Genomic DNA, 16,342 nt, shown 5'->3' with positions numbered 1-16,342 from the left:
CTATATTAACAAAGCCCATGATATAGATCACGAGAGAGAGAGAGAGAGAGAGATTAAACACATAGCCACTGGTACAAACCCTTAGCCCCGGGAGTGGACTACTCCCTCCTCGTCGTGGTGGCCGCCGGGATGATGAAGATGGCCACCGGAGATGATTCCCCCCTCCGGCAGGGTACCGGAACGGAGTCTAGATTGGTTTTCGCGGATACAAAGACCTTGCGGTGGCGGAACTTCTGATCTAGGGTTACCCCAAAGGGTTTCAGAATATTTGGGAATTTATAGTGCAAAGAAGGGGTGCGGGAGGCCATCGAGGTGGGCACAACCCACCTGGCAGTGCCAGGGGGCCCTGGCGCACCTTGGTGGGTTGTGCCCCCCCTCGGGGCACCCCCGAGGTGCAGCTCAGGCCCATCTTGGGTGTTCTGGTCCATAAAAAAACTCCAAAAAGTTTCGCGGTGTTTAGGCTCCGTTTGATATTGATTTCCTGCGATGTAAAAACAAGCAAAAAACAGCAACTGGCACTGGGCACTGGATCAATAGGTTAGTACCAAAAAATGATATAAAGTTGCTATAAAATGATTGTAAAACATCCAAGAATGATAAAATAACAACATGAATACTGCATAAATTATAGATACGTTGGAGACGTATCAGGACCGATTGGATCCTAGAGTTTAATGTTATGGTTAGAATTTATTCTTAATACTTTTCTCGTAGTTGGGGATGCTTGCGGGGGGGGGGGGGTTAATCATAAGTAGGAGGTTCGTTCAAGTAAGAACAGCACCTATGCACCGGTCCACCCACATATCAAATTATCAAAGTAGCGAACACAAATCAAACCAACATGATGAAAGTGACTAGATGAAATTCCCGTGTACCCTCAAGAACGCTTTGCTTATTATAAGAGATTGCTACCTCTTGAGCACTGCGTTGGTTTTCCCTTGAAGAGGAAAGGGTGATGCAATAAAGTAGCATAAGTATTTCCCTCAGTTTTTGAGAACCAAGGTATCAATCTAGTAGGAGACCACGTTCAAGTCCCACGTACCTACACAAACAAATAAGAACCTTGCAACCAACGCGATAAAGGGGTTGTCAATCCCTTCACGGCCACTTGCAAAAGTGAGATCTGATAGAGATGATAAGATAATATTTTTGGTATTTTTATGATAGAGACTAAAAGTAAATAAAGCAAAATAAACGGTAATAAAAATAACGGTAGATTAATATGATAGATAATAGACTCGGGGGCCATAGGTTTCACTAGTGGCTTCTCTCAAGAGCATAAGTATTACGGTGGGTGAACAAATTACTGTCGAGCAATTAATAGAATTGAGCATAGTTATGAGAATATCTAGGTATGATCATGTATATAGGCATCACGTCCGTGACAAGTAGACCGACTCCTGCCTGCATCTACTACTATTACTCCACACATCGACCGCTATCCAGCATGCATCTAGAGTATTAAGTTCATAAGAACAGAGTAACGCTTTAAGCAAGATGACATGATGTAGAGGGATAAACTCAAGCAACATGATTTAAACCCCATCTTTTTATCCTCGATAGCAACAATACAATACGTGTCGTTTCCCCTTCTGTCACTGGGATCGAGCACCGCAAGATTGGACCCAAAGCTAAGCACTTCTCCCATTGCAAGAAAGATCAATCTAGTAGGCCAAACCAAACTGATAATTCGAAGATACTTGCAAAGATAACAAATCATACATAAAAGAATTCAGAGGAGATTCAAATATTGTTCATAGATAATCTTGATCATAAACCCACAATTCATCGGATCTCGACAAACACACCGCAAAAGAAGATTACATCGAATAGATCTCCAAGAGAATCGAGGAGAACTTTGTATTGAGATCCAAAGAGAGAGAAGAAGCCATCTAGCTAATAACTATGGACCCGAAGGTCTGAGGTAAACTACTCACACATCATCGGAGAGGCTATGGTGTTGATGTAGAAGCCCTCCGTGATCAATGCCCCCTCCGGCGGAGCGCTGGAAAAGGCCCCAAGATGGGATCTCACGGGTACAGAGAGTTGCGGCGGTGGAAATAGGGTTTCGTCTCCTCTTCTGATGTTTCCTGGGTATATGAGTCTATATAGGCGAAAGAGGTCGGCCAGGAGAGCTACGAGGGGCCCACGAGGGTGGGGGCACGCCCAGGGGGGCGGGCGCGCCTCCCTGCCTCGTGGCCTCCTCGTTGATTGCTTGACGTCCACTCCAAGTCCTCTGGATCACGTTTGTTCCGAAAATCACATTCCCGAAGGTTTCATTCCGTTTGGACTCCATTTGATATTCATTTCCTTCGAAACACTGAAATAGGCAAAAAACAGCAATTTGGGCTGGGCCTCAGGTTAACAGGTTAGCCCCAAAAATAATATAAAAGTGTATAATAAAGCCCATTGAACATCCAAAATAGATAATATAATAGCATGGAACAATCAAAAATTATAGATACGTTGGAGATGTATCAAAGATCATTTTGGCCTGTCCTTTGCCTCAAAAGGATTGGGCTACCTTGCTGCATACTTGTTACAATTATCGTTACTTGCTTGTTACAAATTATCTTGCTATCAAACTACTCGTTACTTACAGTTTCAGCACTTGTAGACATTACCTTACTGAAAACTAGCTACTTGTCATTTCCTTCTACTCCTCGTTGGGTTCGACACTCTTACTTATCGAAAAGAGCTACAATTGATCCCCTATACTTGTGGGTCATCAATTCACATAATCAGCTTTGTCGCCGAAGCAAATCCACAGGTGATTAAAATCCAAGCGAAGCTGAAACAAATAGAGCCTAAACGATTCGAGATGGCTGCTGCCGACGGCCCCTGGCGTAATATCTAGGGTTTGTCTGTCCTCTGACAGCACCATGTTGTCAAGAGTTTCTCCGTTCTCCGATCTTCCTCCGCTGGTGCTTCCTTATTCATAGGTCCTCTCGGCTGGGTGGAAGGGGTTGCTAGAGTTTCGCTGGCACAACTTTGGTCACCATGGCAAGAAACATGGGCGAGAAAAGCAACTTGGGTAGGTCTGCTAGGGATTCGGTCGAGGCTCTTCTGGAGCGGCTGAATTTGCAGGAAGAAGACTAAGCAGAGTTTGTGTGGAGATAAGAAATCTCGGATCCACTGGAGAAGACAAAGTGACTAGCGATCGCGAAGGTCCATAGCTGGGTTTAGCCCTAGCGCCCCTTTGTGCGAACATGCGCTCTTTATGGAATCTAGCTAGTGAAATCTTGTGGAGAAGATTGGATGAAACTCTAGTCATAGTCCAATTTGGGAGCTTAGGAAATTGTAATGAAGCAATGAATATGGTGTCGTGGTTATTCAGGAATCAAGCACTTCTTATCTCTCGAAACAGACTTTCACCCCGCTTTATAGTTTATATATAAAGGAACAACGAACATATTACACAGTCGAACGATACAAAATGATGGGTAGCCCTTATACAACGTCGATCCCAGTCTAACCGGATCATGCGTGACACACGCAACTACACTACCGAAAGAGAACAAAGGAAGACCTAAGTATAATGCCACGCAACGCCCTAAAACTCTTAAGCTTCGTGACAACACCCTCAGGAGGGAGATGAGCAAGAATGTGATGATTCTATACTTCTTATTGAAGAATATGATGGTTTCTTAAACCCTCGATCGGTGATTCTAGACAAGCCCCCAGTATGGTGACAGGTTCACAAATTACCAGACGAATTCTTGAAGGATCCGACCATTAGAGGGATGTGCAGGCCCTCGGGAGAGATAGTGAGGTTCATATCAAGCTCCCGACGATTTTTATTGTCGAGTTTGTGCGAGTACCTGCAAGAATCAAGGTGAACAAGAAACTCGCAAGATGTGTGTCCACAACAAAGAATCAAGAGAAATAACGATATCAGGTAGAATATGAAAGATTGCCCACTTTCTATGGCAATTGTGGTCTCCTTGGGCATTGATACCAAGAATGTGGAGATGGTGAACATGGCGAATCAAGCTTGGAGTGTCGTGACTTCATTCTCGTAGATGGCGACCATGGTAGAGGAAGTGGTTGAGTCAGAGGTCGGGTTTACGAGTTTGATGGTGCAAACAAGTATTTTGGCAAAGGGAGAGGAGCAAGTTTGTTTGGGCTTGGCTATGGTTGCGGTAGAACTCCAAATGGCATTTTTCATATGGGAAGCTGTCGGTGAAATGCTATGTAGATAGGGTAGTTCGAGCGCGGCTTCCTATGCATCAAACTCGGATCTTAAAAATGGGAACCAATATGTGAGGATGAACATCACAAACATCTTAGGAAAATGTGGAGCTTCAAATGATGTAGCGCCTGGGCAAGTGGAAAAATCAAGATTTGGCATTGGTGGCCCCTCCTATGGAGCCATGTATCATGACGAACATTGTTGACCAGTTCAAGGAGGAGAAGACTAATGATACATGTGGATTGAGGGCCACGGGTACCCCACAGGAAATGCTAAAAAGCTAATGAGTGATGGATCAACCATTGATAAGAGCACATCTATAGGATCGACAACCTCTAGTGTTGAGGACCGCCGGGAGCAATGAAAACCATCGACTAGAACTGTTGTGGCAATGCTCTCGACCACGGCAGATCGCGAGATCCTAGCCCTTCAAGGGATGTGAGAGCGAATGTGATCTTCCTACTGAGACTCACATGAACAAAGAGAAAGCAAAATGTCTATGGGTAAACTAGGCTTTGATGGCCTACATGTGGTAGAGAGTGATGGTAGAGCAGGAGGTCTTAAACCGTTTTGCAATCTTATAAATGAAGTAGTTCTAAATTATATTGGTCCAATTTTCATTGATGTGTTTATGAGAGAGGATGGAGTGGACCGGGCGCCTAACAGGCTTTTATGGATGCCCATCATGGGACCAAAGACACCTATGTTGGGTCTACTTGAATGACCTTCACCACCATGTATTGCACCTCTCGGTTGTGGTTGGTGATTTAAATGAAATCTCGTCTGAAATTGAGAAAGGAGGAGGCAATGCCCGACCAAGCCATATGATGCAGAATTTCAGGGATTATTTAGTGGATTGTGGTTTGGAGAATATGGGGGTACATAGGTGATATGTTCACTTGTAGAAGAGGAGATAACATAGATAGATTGGATCGGGTTGTGTGTAAAGTCGGTTGGGCTCTTAAATTCCCACTAGTGTATGTTGTCAACGAGGAGCACTTGCATTCAGATCACCGTGATACAGAATAGTATGATTAGATGCAATTTCGGCAATCATCAGGGGGAAGGAAGTTCGAGGCTAGATGGATGCCGAAAGAAACGATCACAAAAATACTCACTTCTACATGAAATAAAGCAAAGTTAGTTGGCATCTGACCCTCTCTAGCTGATCACATAAGAGCGATGCGTGGGGTTTCACCTAATACTCAGTACTGGAGCTCCAAACTGGCTTCCCCACCCCCGCGTCGCCTCTCCTGGCGACACGGGGGAACCACTCCGGCGCCGCCACCTTCCCTCCTCCCTCCACCCCTCCACCTCGCCGCCGCCTGAGGAGACCGCCGGCGAAGCCCGGTCTGGTTCCAGGGAGGGTGGCGGCGGGGCATCTCTCTGCGAGGCGCGAGGGCGCATCTGGCATGCGGGCGCGGCTCTGGCTCGTGCTGGTGAGGCTCCGGCGGTCCGAGGGATGGCGCGGCGCGGCGGTGGGCTCGCTCCGGCACGGGCGGTCCGAGGGGGCACGGGATCTGGCGCTCCAGCAGGGGCGCCGTCAAGGGGAGGCGCAGATGCGCGCGGGCGGGCGTCTCGCGCGGTGCGGGCGTTCTATGCGGCGCGCGTCGGGCGCGCGGGCGGGAGGTGGTTCAGCTCGGGAGGCGCCGGGCAGGGAAGCTCGTCAGGCGGGCGTGACGCGAGGAGGAGGCCGGGGCGGCGGCCCCCGGGCTGGGAGCCATGGCGTTTTGGCCGTGGTGACGTGTGCGCTCGCTTCTCATTCGCAGCTTGAGGTGCTGCTGCTGTGGGTGCTGCGCGGTGAAGCTTGGTGGTCGGCGTTGGAGAGTGCAAGGCGCAACAGGAACGGCTCCAATGATCTCCACGCTTCTTGGTGGATCAGATCTGCAGGCCTCCATAGGGATGTGTGTGTTCCGGGCGAAAGCCTTGACCCGACCTTGTCGGTGCCGTCGACGGCGGCGCTTTCGGGCGTCGTTTCCCTCCTTGGAGGCGTCGTTGTGGAACTCATCTTCTTCTAAGTGGGGCTCGGGCTCTCTGGGTGAAAACCTAAGCTCCAGATTTTCCGGAGAGGGCGACGGCGGCGTCTTCGTCGTTTCCCTCTTGGGGGCGTTGCTTTGGGAGAGTTAGCTTCTGCTTGCTGCGTTTCATTTTCTCCTACGTCGGGTTTGGTGGATGCCGGGGCAGCGGCCCCGGACGGCTGATGTGCGTCGAGGCGGCGGCCTCGGAAAGTGATGCGCGGGGCGGCTCCATGGGGCGGGGCGGCGGCTCGGCCTTCGCTTGGGTGGCAATCTTGGGCCACTTGGGTGGCAGGCTTGTCGGTCCGGTCGACGCGTTCCAGAGGGGCCGGTCTGACTTTGCGTCGAGGCGGCGGCCCCGAGAGAATCACTGTGGCGTCCAGACTTCTGTGGCAACGATGATGGTGGGAGCGATGTCGGCGACGCGGCAATGGTTGCGATAGTCGGCTCTTCTCCGGCGTGTCCACGGTATTGCCTTGGTTTGTTTATTGCTGTGGAGTCGAAGCTGCGGCGGCGAGGCCCTGTGGTGTACGATGACTGGCTGTAGGTGGCCTTTCGGCGATCTTCCGTGGCGCCAACCGTGCCTGGTTTCGTTCTTCTGAGTTCTCCGTCAGAATCGGAGTTGCGTTGTCTGTCCGCAGGTCGACATGTCGTTGAGGAGGGTGGGCTTTGCCCTATGTGTTTCAGTCTATGAGAGTGGGCTCGGCCATTGTTGTTCCGGTTTTTGCCCGATTTTCTGTAATTAATTGGGCAATTCTTTTCTGCTTAATTAATAGATGAGGCAATCTTTGCCTCCGTTTTGAAAAAAAAAACATAAGAGCGATGCATGTTGATCTTCATCAGTGGGACAGGGAGGTCTTAAAGGGGCCAAAGAAGCAAATCAACAAATTTAAAAAAGAACCTGATAAGTTGCGTCGTGCCTCGATGAACACAGATACTAGATATCGGCAAAAGGAGGTTCAAGTTTTGTTAGAGAATTTGTTAGACTAGGAGGAAATTCATTGGTTGCAATAGAGACAAGCAAATTGGCGTTTTGCACGAAGACCATGATACCTCTTTCTTTCATAATGCAGCTAGAAATCAGATCAAAAACTCATGGACAACACAACAGTGTCGGACCTAGGAATTGAACAATGGGTGTTCAAAATTATTTTTCCACCCTAACAGTGAAGCCAATGATTCATGGTAATATAAACTTTTCAAATCAATGGTCTTCCCCTTGTTTTCTGAATGCTCTACTGCGGTCAATTCGAAAATAGTGGCCTCATTTTGTCATTCAGTTCGAAGGTTGACTAATGAAATCAATTAGATCAGGACGATTACATATACGATTTTTTTGGCTGAATTTTTTGGGTATGTACACTCATGACCAAATATTGGATCCGCCCCTGCAGCACGGGGTGTGGCAGCACTCTCAGTACTTTATACGTATTTTGTAAGTAGTATTTCCTCTGTTTTTACTATTCCACATAGCTTTGACCGAAGTCAAAATTTATAAAGTCTGACAAAGTTTATAAATAATATGAACATTTACGGTAACAAATTTATATAATGTGAAAATATATGCAATATATTTGTGGTGTATATGTTAATATATTTTAAAAAAACTTGTTTTTTTTTAAATAATACAGACGCAAGCGCTCATATACACGCGCAACACCCCTATAAGCGCACCCACGCACGCCCTACCCATATGGGCACCTCCGAAAGACTGAGCCGACAGATTGGTTCGGCTAAAAACTTGTTTTTTTTAACATAGTACAAACGGAAGGCTCATATATACGCGCATACACTCATCCCTATGAAGGCACACACACCCTACCCCTATGAGCACCTCAAAAGACTGAGCCGGCATATCATCTTGAAATTTACGAAATCATCTTAGGAAATCCTGAAATAAATCTAGGAATAAATGCGAGCATCAGGACACTCTAGTAGGCTGGGGATACAACAGTCCCTCTAACCATCCAACCACAAGTTGATTCGCGCCTAAAAACTTGTTGAAAGTATATAAAGTTTGACTTGAGACCAACCTAGTATGCGGAGTAAATAAAAACAGAGAGAGTACTAGTATAGAGATTTACTTCAGGATTTCCGGCAATATGCTTCGAGTGTAAGGAGACGTTTCCGTCAACTACGAGGTGGCTAGACTTCGTAAAATCTCTAGATGATATGCCGGCTCAGTCTCTTGGAGGTGCTCATATGGGTGGTATGTGTGTGTGCGTTCACAGTGGTGAGTGTATGCGTGTTTATATTGTTGAGGAAATCGTTAACTGGCAGCTGCTCGGTTGGCTCGTGAGTAAGAGATTAATCGGTTAATCGGCAAGTTAATCGGCCATTTAATTAATTAATCAGACGATTTTTCAATTTATCGGCTACTCGGTGACCCTACGAGTAGGGATTAATCGGCAAGTTAACTGGTTAATCGGATGAATTCTTGAACGGGGGTTTATATGAGCGCTTATGTATGTACTGGTGTTAAAAGAGAAGATGATATGTGAATAACTCTTTTTCCAAATATGTACCATAAACTATAGTCGTCGACGGCAACAATTTTGGCTAATTTTGCCACACGAGGTGGAGTCCGACTCTGACCCCTTGTGCAGTCGGAGCCACACAGGGCGGAGTCAGCACGCCGTTGTCACGCCGGACTGAGATATTTACGCCAGGGTGGCCACCTATATAAAACCTCCGCGTTCCCGTCGCTCGCTCCCCTCTCAAAACCCTACCCTAGCCCAGCCTCCCCTGCTTTGCGGCGCGCCAGAGCGAGCGAGCGAGCAAACGAGCCAAAACCCACCAGCGCCGAGCGAGATGGATCGGCGCAAGGGCAGCGGCAGCCGCGACGCCAACGGCGGCCTCGCGGAGGCGACGGCGTCCAGGCTCAGGTTCGAGGACGCCGACGAGGTGGCCGGGGAGGTCGGGATGGAGGTGGAGGAGAGCCCCGCCGCGCCCGGGGAGGAGGTCATCGGCAACGACAAGACCAGCGCCGACTACTACTTCGACTCATACTCCCACTTCGGTACGCGCGCTTGGTCCGATTCGACTACACACGCCGTTTTCCCGTGGATTTCTGTTACAGCCCGCGGCGTTGGGGATTTTTTTTCCCAATCTTTGATTGACTAGTTTATGGGAGAGCATGAGGTGTTTGTACCGTCCGCTTGTATTGGCGACAATATTGGTGCCAAAGATTGATCTTTTGCCGGTCTGGTGCAGCATGCGAAATAATTAGTGTACCTGAACTGTAGGATTTCCCTCCGTTGGATCAAAAAACTAATTCTCACCCTATAAATGTGATGATTGATGTAAATGTGATGATTGATGGTCTGGTGGAATATAGGCTGTATTGGTTCTTGCTTTTGTTGATTCTCCAGATATTTGATGGTGTCATTTTTAATTTGACCTTAGGTTGTTGCTCTGCTGAATGAAAATTTGACCTATACTTAAGCCGCGTTCACTAGTTGGAATTTTAAAAAATTATTATAGTTGCTTGTTATCACCTGGTGTTTAAAGTTGGTGGTCCTTACTACTTGTGTTCTGTCATGTGCTTATTATTGTTAGATATGAGTAGTTCCCCTTTTGTCCCCATGTTTACTGCTAGTTGTTTGGTGCTATTTTTTTATGCTGTGGTTTAGTGTGACATTGTATGAAAAAGGGCCATTTTCTTGTTCTGTTTAATAGTCTAGCCATGTTCTGGTGTCACGCACGCACACACTACCCTTTCCGATGAGCACATCCGGGAGTCTGAGCCGGCGCATCATCTTGAGATTGATGAAGCCGCCACAAACGTCTTTGTAGTCAACGAGAATGTCTCCTCCCACTAAACGCACATCGCCGAAAGGATTGAAATAAATCCAGAAAAATGTAAGCACCAATGTCAAGTTAGGACTTAAACTCTGGTGGCTAGAACTAGTTTAACTTGTACCTTTTTCTAGAAATGTGTAGGCTCAAGACAGTGGTCTTTCGAAGTCTTGCTCTTTTTTCGGTTATTTTACCGTGTTTATGCTCTTTTGCACTGGCAAACATTATTAGCATCGAATTATATAGTTCCTGAGTTCCTTACTGGATCGAGTGTATCACTTACTATCTCATTATGTCATATGTGTGACTTCCATGAACTGTCTAAAATGTAGTGTCTGTTTTGCAATAAGTTTATTTTGTACTCATACTTTACCCTTGGTGTTTGTTTTGCAGGTATTCATGAAGTAAGCAGTTCTGAATGAAGCACTACCCCCCCCCCCCCCCCCCCCCCCCCCTCTTGCAGTTCTTCATCATTATATAATATTCCTTGTTGTACTCTTTAGATGTGCCGACCAAATCTGTGTGGTGCCAATTATTTTCCATGTATTGATTGCAGGAAATGCTAAAAGATGTTGTTCGGACAAGATCATATCAAAATGTTATCACCCAGAATAACTTTCTTTTCAAGGACAAAATAGTCCTTGATGTTGGTGCTGGGACCGGTATCCTATCACTTTTTTGTGCGAAGGCAGGAGCTAAGCACGTCTATGCGGTCAGTGTACTAAATTCATGTTTCCAATTCAAGTCTACAATGGTGATTTAGTTATCCAAAGCTATTGTAGTGAATGCACATTATTTGAATAAACTGGTATGTTGGCTGAAGCACTTGGTGGCGGTCTTCCATACAGTTGTGTGTAACCAACTATCTATGATCTGAAATGAAATAGTTAACTTTGCCTACCAATATATTGTAGTACCTTGAAAATAATGTAAAAAACATGTCTTGGTAATGAAGAGCCAGAAAATATTGACCTACCTATGTTTTTCCTACTGTTGCCTTGCTTTTGTGTTTCCTTGGGTAAGTATTTCAATAGAGAGCACAGCAAGCCCCTGACCCCCACCCACTCATGTGCACAAAAAGAGAAGGGAAAAAATGACGCACACCAAGTGATTGTCTATGTTGTCCTGTGAAGTTTGGGATTTCTGATATTCCTTAGTTTGAGGTGCAGGGGATTATTTTTGTTATTTTACTCTGGCTGAATGAACACTTCCTTTCACTTCTTACTATGCTTCTAACCTTCTTTTATTTTCCTAACATAGAGTTGTTCTTTTCATTTACAGATTGAATGCTCACAGATGGCGGACATGGCAAAGGAAATTGTGAAAACAAATGGATTTTCTGAAGGTGATTTCCTGTCATTTTACTATCTATTCTATGATAGTTTTTATAGCATGTTAATCTCTTGTTGTGATATACTTACATTTTGCTTCCATTGCAGTCATTACGGTAATAAAAGGGAAAGTTGAAGAAATTGATCTTCCCGTCCCAAAAGTAGATGTCATAATCTCTGAATGGATGGGTTATTTCCTCCTGTTTGAGAATATGTTGGACACTGTTCTTTTTGCACGTGATAAATGGCTGGTAAGTGACCCTTCACAGGGTTCAAGTGTTTACATTTCCTTCTTTGTTGTTTCTCTTAACTTGGTACTCCAAGAGGCAACGTTGATTGAATATTCGGACCTGCTGTTTTGTATTGGAACTTTGTGGGATTGTAGCTTATATTACTTTTTGTTATTATTGCTTCTATGTAGGCTGATGATGGTGTTGTCCTGCCAGACAAAGCCTCTTTACATCTTACTGCAATTGAAGATGCAGAATACAAGGAGGACAAAATTGAATGTAAGTATGGTGGTGCATGGTGCACTGGAGTATCTGCATATGAGTTTCATGCAGTGTGTTCAGAAGTTTTCCTGAGCTCATATTTATATTTCTCTGATGGCGTTGTTTTTTACCCTTGCAGTTTGGAATAATGTGTATGGCTTTGATATGAGCTGTATTAAGAAACAGGCGATGATGGAGCCACTTGTAGATACTGTGGATCAAAATCAGATCGTCACTAACTGTCAGTTACTGAAGGTAATGGCGTACTTCTCAACCAAGTTATCTTTTGTTTTTGTATTATATCTGTTCAATTGGCAGATCGGATTAAATCCTTTTGTCTATTTGATATGCGTGTTTCAGACGATGGATATTTCCAAGATGTCATCTGGGGATGCATCATTTACTGTGCCGTTCAAATTGGTAGCAGAGCGTAATGACTTCATCCATGCTCTTGTTGCTTACTTTAACGTGTCGTTCACCAAATGCCATAAGCTGATGGGCTTCTCGACAGGTTTGTCTGTCCTCACCTTTTATATAATCCAAAGTATGCTTGTCTAGCTCCTTTCTTCAAGCAATCCGATAGTAATGAATGTACACACAATTTATTGTTTGCAGGGCCCAGATCAAAGTCCACCCACTGGAAGCAGACGGTTCTGTATCTCGAGGATGTAGTAACCATCTGCGAGGGGGAGACCCTGTCGGGCAGCATGACAGTTGCGAACAACAAGAAGAACCCCCGAGACATCGACATTACGCTGAAATACGCCATAAACGGCAATAGGTGCAAGGTATCCAGAACACAACACTACAAGATGCGGTGACCAACGCGAGGAACTTAGCACTCAGCTGTCATGCAGTCCACTCAATTTTGGTCGACTGGGTATCTTGTGTTTCAAAAATCGATGCTTGTTCCTGGGTCTTGTATTTTAACTTGCGCTTGTCAGTCACCTAAGCAACAGAGTAGAAAGTAGAGATTGACTGGCATGCTAATGTAGTTTGCTATATTGCAAATCTGTTGTGTCGTGTGGCACAGGGATTTTGGGAAATTTGTTGTACACGATTGTCTCAAAAATGGATCCATAATAGAAGATCACCACCCTCGCAATTTATGGGTTGATATATTCTGCCATTGTCATGTCCTGTTATGTCCTTTCTCTGTGTGTCGCCATTATTTTTACTGCCTGAGCATATATTTGCTTTGCTAATAGATCTATCGCGCGCAAAACAGTATCTTGTCGTTTGCAAAAATAATAAAGGCGCTGCTATGCTTCTGTCGGCAGATCCGCCGCCTCGTGAGACGTCAAATATGGCAGATTGAGCGGCGGGCGTCACGGCGTCACTCTCTACCATTGCAACAAAGGTCGTGTTGCATTTTCTGCAACACGGATCATGTTGCAGAAATTTTGCAAGGTCAGAGAGCTGTGTTACAGTTGTTTTTTTTGCAACGGAGGCCATGTTACATTTTTTTGCAATAGAAGTCTTGTTACACTATTTTTGTTTGCAATTGAGGCGTTGTTGCAATTTAATTATCTTTGTAAAAGAGGTCTTGTTGCAGTTTTATTTTGCAACAGAGACGTTGATGCACAAAGGAGAGATGGGGGTTCACCACGTAACTGGAACATCGTGGCGTGCAATCAAGGCGGCGGTAATCCGCCGGTTGAACTATATCGTTTCACAAATAATAATGATCTTTTCAGGCATGCCTAGGAACAATGCCGAAAAGTACCCCTTTGCTGCATGGCAACTTTAATAATAAGCAGAGTAGTTCTACAACATACTCCCTCCGTTCCTAAATACTTGTCTTTCTAGGCATTTCAAATGACTATCACATACGGATGTATGTAGACATATTTTAGAGTGTAAATTCACTCATTTTACTCCGTATGTAGTCACTTGTTGAAATGCCTAGAAAGACAAGTATTTAGGAACGGAGGGAGTATAATTTTACTCTAACAGAGCATGCTGAATTGCTGATGCCGCCATGTTCCGAGGATTCACTGGGCGAGTACGCTGCATAGTAAGAGAAGTTTGAGATAGTGAGATGAAAAACTGGCAAGTGTAGATTGACTTGGAGCATAATCAGTAGCGTTGGCGAGTGCTTACTTGTAGAGGTAAGCACCAATGCCAAGAATGATGCAGATGAGTATGATATCAACTGTGAAGTTCCTTGTCGATCGAATCTGCACAGCACCCAGATTGATTTGTCAGCAGCAGCACAAAAGTGAAAGTTTGTTCTTCATCAGGGATCTATAAGGGAGTAACAAAGCCAACCTGGTTGACTATCTCTTTAAGCCTGACGTTGGTCTTTCTAAGTTCTGTGTTAGCCTTGTCGACCTGCAGAAAATATGATGCATATCAGTCAGTTTTCATCTATGGAAAAGGCAGGAGGACGGACCAGAAAGCATTTTTTTTGTTACAAGAGCAGAAGGGGGTCAAAACCTTTCTGTCAATTTCGTCCATGATAGGGACCTGCCTGTCCAGTTCCTGCAGAATTACATCATCAAGAGTCAATTGTAGCTCCAGACATAAGCCGGTTTTAGATTCAGCTTGGGTTATTATGCATGCCACATGATGCATTTGCAGCTGACTGACCTCACCAATGTCCTCTGCCAGGTTTTTCAGCGTGTTCAGGCCTTCAGAAATGAGGTCCAGCCCTTCATCCTGCGCATCACATCACATTTAGAAAGGTAAATTCAGGGTTTTGGAAAGTCGAGTGCTAGCTTTGTGATGGCATTTATCTACTCCCTCCGTTCGGAATTACTTATCCAAGAAATGAATGTATCTGGATGTATTTTAGTTGTAGATACATCCTTTTTTATGACAAGTAATTCTGAACAGAGGGAGTACGTGTTTACAGAAATGGATTTAATGGGCACAAGGCCAAAATCGTTGCCTGTTTGATCCGGCGCATCTCGAACTCCATCCGAAAAGCCTCCGATTCCTCGCTGGTCTGGAAGTAGCCCTCGTCCAAAGTTTCAGCTGCAACTGGTTGAAAGTTGAAACACGAGAAACATCATTATATTTTTCTTTACATGCGATATGCAACTTTTAATACAATCCCCTAAAATCAGAGGGATTCTATCGTCACGCTAGATACTACAGTTTTTCACGAGGAATGATATGCAATGCAGACTGAAGAATGTGTTGCTGTACACTGGTACTAACTGAAGAATGCACCGGTACACGAGAGACATGCCTGGACACAATTTCAGTAGCTGAGATGATAATTGATACTCCCTCCGTAAACTAATATAAGAGCGTTTAGATCACTAAGTTTACAGAGGGAGTACTTTGCAGATGAAAGAAAAAAGGAAACCTGAAGAATCAAACTTGATCCCCGGCCGAGCGTTCCCGCCGCCGTTCTGATCCGCCGCGCCGCCACCGTCGGGGATCGACTGGATCCTCTGGTGCAATGCCGAGACCAGATCAGGCCGCAGCGCCATCTCCTCCCGCGACACCCCTTTCATCTGTGCATGCATGTTCAACCGTTCATGCATTCGTATCTGTATCCGAAACTCATCGGGATGATCTATACATTTCGAGAAGAAAACTATGGAGATTGTTTTCTTTACGAGCTCGGATCGAATTGATGGCGTGTGATCGATTATTTTTGTCACCTTCTTGCCGGCTAGCTTCTGGAGCTTGGCCACTTCCTCCAGGAGCCGCGCCTTGGTGCGCCGCACGCCGGCGTTGAGGGTCACCGCCGCCGCCCGGTTCGTCTCCCTCGCGGCCCGCTCCGACTTCTGAATTCAATCACAGTTTGACATGAACCGTGAGCGCGACATCTCAGGCAGGATCAAGGATCAAGGAAGGCCGCATGCATGCAGGATGCAGCTAGCAACGCGAGGAGGCGGCGGGGAACGGGACCTCGATGGCTTCGTCGATCACGGCGTCCATGTCGGCGTAGAGCCGCGAGAAGGGGTCGGCGGCGTCATTCCGGTGCTTGTCGGCGTCGTACCTCTCGTAGTTCTTGCAGATGGCGTCCACCCGGGTCAGCACGTCGATCATGCTCATCTTGCCGTCCTCCCCGTGATCGCCGGTGCACAATGCCGCGGCCGGAGGGGGGGGGGGGGGGGTCTCTCGTCGATCGGCGGTGGTCAGTTAGTACGGCGAATCAGTGGTAAACCACGCCGGACAGGAGAAAAGGAAGAGGAATGGACGAGGTCAGGAGGAGCCTCCGTCTTGTTGCGGAATGGTTTGGGGGATATCTCGCTGGTTGTTAGTCTGTTAGTTACCACCGAAACCCCCGGCCGGCGTTTGGTTATTCATTTTTATTTTTGCGAAATCATTTAGGAAATTGTTATTTGAACATTTACTGTGAACTAAGCCTATGGTTTTTTTGCTTGTAGTTAGTCTGAAACTGCTTTGCCACATCATTTCTTTGTTGCATCTGAAAGAGAGATGTATCATGAAAGCTGATCTTGTATAGAAATGTCCTTCGACACACAATTTTGGTTACTACTTTTTATATAAATACCGTGCATTAAAACGTCGCTAAATGTCCGAACAGTGCGG

The 16,342-nt window shown here is 45.8% G+C and overlaps 2 protein-coding genes across 2 annotated transcripts; one reads left to right on the top strand and one right to left on the bottom strand.

Moving 5' to 3' along the window:
* Positions 1–8,914: 8,914 nt before the first annotated feature.
* LOC109741267 (probable protein arginine N-methyltransferase 1) lies at positions 8,915–12,948 on the top strand. The gene is made up of 9 exons (XM_020300343.3): positions 8,915–9,226; positions 10,399–10,409; positions 10,562–10,717; positions 11,287–11,350; positions 11,445–11,587; positions 11,758–11,845; positions 11,967–12,082; positions 12,188–12,338; positions 12,443–12,948. The coding sequence occupies exons 1-9, from the start codon at positions 9,019–9,021 to the stop codon at positions 12,646–12,648; spliced, it is 1,143 nt and encodes a 380-aa protein (XP_020155932.1). The 5' UTR covers positions 8,915–9,018; the 3' UTR covers positions 12,649–12,948.
* Positions 12,949–13,040: 92 nt separating this feature from the next.
* On the bottom strand, positions 13,041–15,841 carry LOC109741266 (syntaxin-71-like). Its single transcript, XM_040389655.3, has 8 exons — positions 15,695–15,841; positions 15,445–15,570; positions 15,144–15,294; positions 14,721–14,806; positions 14,420–14,488; positions 14,267–14,311; positions 14,099–14,161; positions 13,041–14,007 (listed from the first exon to the last, which is right to left on the bottom strand). The coding sequence occupies exons 1-8, from the start codon at positions 15,839–15,841 to the stop codon at positions 13,927–13,929; spliced, it is 768 nt and encodes a 255-aa protein (XP_040245589.2). The 3' UTR covers positions 13,041–13,926.
* Positions 15,842–16,342: the final 501 nt, after the last annotated feature.

The sequence above is a fragment of the Aegilops tauschii genome, chromosome 5 (genome assembly GCF_002575655.3).
Source record: "Aegilops tauschii subsp. strangulata cultivar AL8/78 chromosome 5, Aet v6.0, whole genome shotgun sequence".
NCBI classification, from domain to species: domain Eukaryota; kingdom Viridiplantae; phylum Streptophyta; class Magnoliopsida; order Poales; family Poaceae; genus Aegilops; species Aegilops tauschii.
Note: the sequence above shows the minus strand (reverse complement) of the source record. Positions and strands in the feature narration are given on the sequence as shown.